A 3739-nucleotide genomic window follows, 5' to 3' on the forward strand; every position below is an offset into this window, starting at 1 on the left:
TCCAGCACCGGTGGGGACCCAGCCGGCTGCCGGCATCGCAGAGTCACCGAAATATTTATTAACGACTGTTACTATGAATGTAAACTGCGGGGCCAGGCAGTGCCCCCCCCAGCATGGCACTGCAGGAGGACGGCACAGCAGGGTCACGCTCGGGTCCCAGAAGGGCCACGGGCAGCAGTGGGGGCACGGAGGGGCAGCACAGGCACTGGTGGGACGCAGGAGGAGGGGGAAATAAAGGGGAGATGTTGGGAGGCATAAAGGGGGCACCCACCGCTCTGGGTGTAGAACAGTGGCACAGGGGACCTTGTACTAACTGAGCACAATAAAGCAGATTCAGCCGCCCAGGCTCCCGCGTCTGACCCAGAGCCCCCAGAAGCGCTCGGGGGCAGCCCAGTGCCCCATAGCACAGACCCACTCTGGCACCCAAGCCTGGAGGGGGGGCATGCCTGGCGACACTGGAGGGCTGAGAGGAGACAAGACCTGCAGGGACATTGCCAAGGTTGATGGGGTTCCCCCAGGTTTCCAGCTCCCCGTGCTTTCAGCTCCACTTTGATTTCTGGAAAATGAAAACAAAACTTCCCCGGTGCCAGCAGGCAGCAATTAAGGCAGTGACCGAAGGCGACCTCGGAGTCTGCTGCCTCCTGCTGTCTGCGCTGGCATCAGGACCCCTGGTGGCACTGGCCACATCCCATGGCCTGTGGTGACACCATGCTACCAGCACAAACCATGTCCCAGCACTGGTTGCTCCCCAGCCTGAGGACAGGCAGGCAGTAGTGCAGGCAGGAGCGGGCAGATAAAGGAGCTGGTTTTTTCTCCTGAGGTCCAGCTGGCAGCAGGCTGGCATCCTTGACCCCACCAAGCACCCTGGGGTCAGGGAGCACTGCTTTACTGCACCTCTGTGTCCCTGTGCCATCCCTGCAGCTTGTGGCATTGAGGTCCCCCCTCAAAGTGCTGGTGACCCCAACTTCTTTGACTACCCCATGTGACACCTGTCACTGTCCCCAACAGAGCAAGCAGCACAAGGATCTAGTAAGTATTTATTTCCAGCATGACAGGAGGGTACAGAGGTGCATGGGCTGGTGCTGAGGGCAGTGCTCAGGAGGGCAAGCAGGCAGGGAGCTGGGGGAGCTGGGGGCCTGCACCCCCCCGGAGCCGCAGGAGCATGTAGATTGTGCTCATGGGCCTCACATCGTAGTGCTCCAGCGTGTGCTGGTCCTGCAGCTCCCTGGAGCCGTAGGTCAGGCGCTGCTCGTTGGCAGAGGGCCCCTGCCGGGCCTGGATCTGCTCCTTCAGCTGTCGGACAGTGTCGGTGGGCAGCACCGTGTAGGTCGTGGTCCGGTTCTTATCGTCCTTGACCAAGACCTGCATCCTCTGGGTCTGCAGCAGCGCCAGCGTGGTGTTGTAGAAGATGCCGTGTGTGGCCAGGGTATCGCTGTCCTGTAGGGTGATGTTGTTCCTGCCTGGCTCCTGCTGTGCCAGGCGCTGTGCGTATGGTGAGATGCCCCATTTCTGGTGGATCATGTCCTTCAGCTGCCCGATGGTGGTGTAGGGGCTGACACGCTGCGTCAGCCTGGTGCCTGACAGCTGCATCACCTCAATGGTCACGGGCCGGGCTGGCTGCAGGGACAGGAGAGCAGGTGGGCAAAGACAGCAGGGATGGGGTGGGGGACATGATGCTCACAGGCTCAGGCAGCCTTACCTGCACATTCCAGGGCTGGACGTTTGCAAGGCAGGGCAGTGAGCGGCAGTAGATGGCAGCTGCCTGTGCCATCAAGTTCCAGTTCTTGTCTTGGCCCAGGATCCCCGTGGGGTCAGCAGGGTCCAGGATCACAGGGCTGCAAACACAGAGTGGGCAGTGCTGTGAGCCCTGGGCAGTACCATGGGGCCAGCAGGCACAATCCCACTGGGCACAGTCCTCACCGGGGACTCCTCAGCAAGCCCTTGACGTGGGCACCAATGCCTCTGTGCTGCAGTGAGTAGTACTTCTCCCAGTAGATGCAGATGTCCTGGTGCCGGCCCAGCAGCTCCAGCACGGTGCGGAAGCCCTGAGCCATGTCAAAGCTGCAGGAGGAGCCTGTGCCCTCCTCCCAGGCATAGATGGTCAGCAGCTCCAGGGCATACTTAGGGGGCAGGTGTGCATTGGGGTCCTGCAGATTCAGCTGGGGAGAAGAACAGATGGAGGTGAGAGCTGGCTGGGATGGGTGGCTGTTGGGAACTGGGAAAGCTGGGCAGCCCTCACCTCCTTGTACCAGTACTTGACCAGGCGCAGGAGGTCCTTCAGCTTGGCAGGGTAATGCTTCACAAACATCTTCTGCAGCTCAGTGAAGCAGGGGGAAAACTCCCCGGGGTCTCTGCAGGCATCCAGGAGCCTCACATACACTTCTGGGTTTGGTGGGGCATCCTGGGTCACCTGTCCTGTGGGGTGAGAAGGAGGGTGAGAGCCATCCCAGCACTGACACCACTGCCTGTCCCTGTGCCAGCCTGCAGCCCTTACCCAAAGCATCATAGGCAGGCAGGATGTCCACATCAATGGACTCTCGAGTCTCCCAGGAGGACAGAGTAAGGCTGAGGGAGCGTGGTGTGCTGCCAGGACCTTTGTACCTGGGCTCACCAATGCACACATCAAACTGCAAGCTCTCCCTGCAGTCCCTCAGCTTTATCATGATCAAATCCAGGATTTCCTTTCTCTTGTTCTTCTGGTCCTCGTAGCTGGATAAGCAGCTGAGGAAGAGCACTACATCAGCATCAGAGTTGTTCTTCAGAGCTGTGCCCTTCCCGGCTGATCCACCCTGCAGAGAGAGACCCTGCCTGCTCAGCACCACTGCCAGCACCAGGATCGGCTGCCACCACTCCCGGAGCTGCCAAGGGAAACTGAGGCAGGGCAGGAGCTGGAGCATGGGGCAGTGGGAAGGGTGGCAGCAGGGGTGTCAGCTGGCCCCCAAGCCAGGCAGCACTCACCTTGACGGTCTTTTGGACGTGGATATTATGCTCAAAGCACTTTCTCTTCAGGAATTCACAGATTTGCCACACTGTCCCCTTCACCTGCATGGAGAACTCTGGGCTGGGCTGCAGGGTTCTGGCGATCCAGCCATCCAGCTCCCTGGCGGTTACTGCTCTCAGTCCGTTCATGGATGCCGCTGGGTCCACATCCATGCTGACAGGTGTATCGCTCCCTTTGCTCTCTTCTGACGTGCTGCCTCCTACCTCTACTCCCGCCCGCAACACTCCACCCCAACAGGCTGCGTCTATCTGCAGCAGCTTTTAAACCTTCCCGGGCCACCGCCCGATGCGTCACCGCTGGGAACTTAAGGTGGCCCCCGGTCGTTTCCGCGGGACGCTCCGGGTGTCTCCGGTGCCGCCGCTGCGGGGGCTGGGAGGGGGAAGGAGCGGCTGCGGGTGACCCTGACATCCAGCTCGGCTGGCGGTGGCAGAGAGGCAGCAGCCTGCAGGCTGGCTGCGGGGTGCTGGGGGGCCTCACAGCCCCGGTGCCTTCGGTGACACAGGGTCTCCCCCGGAAGGCAGAGCCCCACCGCAGGCACCAGTTCCCCGCTGGGGGCTCAGGTGTCCGGCCTGGGGCACAGCCAGTGCTGGGACACGGCTCACGCTGTGCCACGGTGTCAGCAGGGGCAAGGGATGTGGCAGTGCCACCAGCTGCCTTGGTGTCACCACGGGCAATGGAGTGAGCTGTCACCAGTGCCAGCAGGTGCCCGGCATCGCTGTAGGCAATGAGCGCAGACAT

The 3739-nt window shown here is 61.4% G+C and overlaps 2 protein-coding genes across 2 annotated transcripts in view; one reads left to right on the forward strand and one right to left on the reverse strand.

Moving 5' to 3' along the window:
* SEMA3B (semaphorin 3B) overlaps positions 1-986 on the forward strand; it is an 8402-nt gene extending 7416 nt beyond the window's left edge. Inside the window, exon 18 of the mRNA XM_005422527.1 lies at positions 922-986. Coding sequence (XP_005422584.1) covers positions 922-986 — 65 coding nt within the window. The remainder of the gene's footprint in view (positions 1-921) is intronic.
* Positions 987-1095: 109 nt separating this feature from the next.
* On the reverse strand, positions 1096-3739 carry OAS1 (2'-5'-oligoadenylate synthetase 1). The gene is made up of 7 exons (XM_005422528.1): positions 3604-3739; positions 2959-3224; positions 2495-2789; positions 2240-2415; positions 1921-2159; positions 1700-1835; positions 1096-1617 (listed from the first exon to the last, which is right to left on the reverse strand). Exons 1-7 carry the CDS (start codon positions 3737-3739, stop codon positions 1096-1098), a joined length of 1770 nt encoding a protein of 589 aa, XP_005422585.1.

Source organism: Geospiza fortis, unplaced genomic scaffold (genome assembly GCF_000277835.1).
Source record: "Geospiza fortis unplaced genomic scaffold, GeoFor_1.0 scaffold78, whole genome shotgun sequence".
Classification (NCBI taxonomy): domain Eukaryota; kingdom Metazoa; phylum Chordata; class Aves; order Passeriformes; family Thraupidae; genus Geospiza; species Geospiza fortis.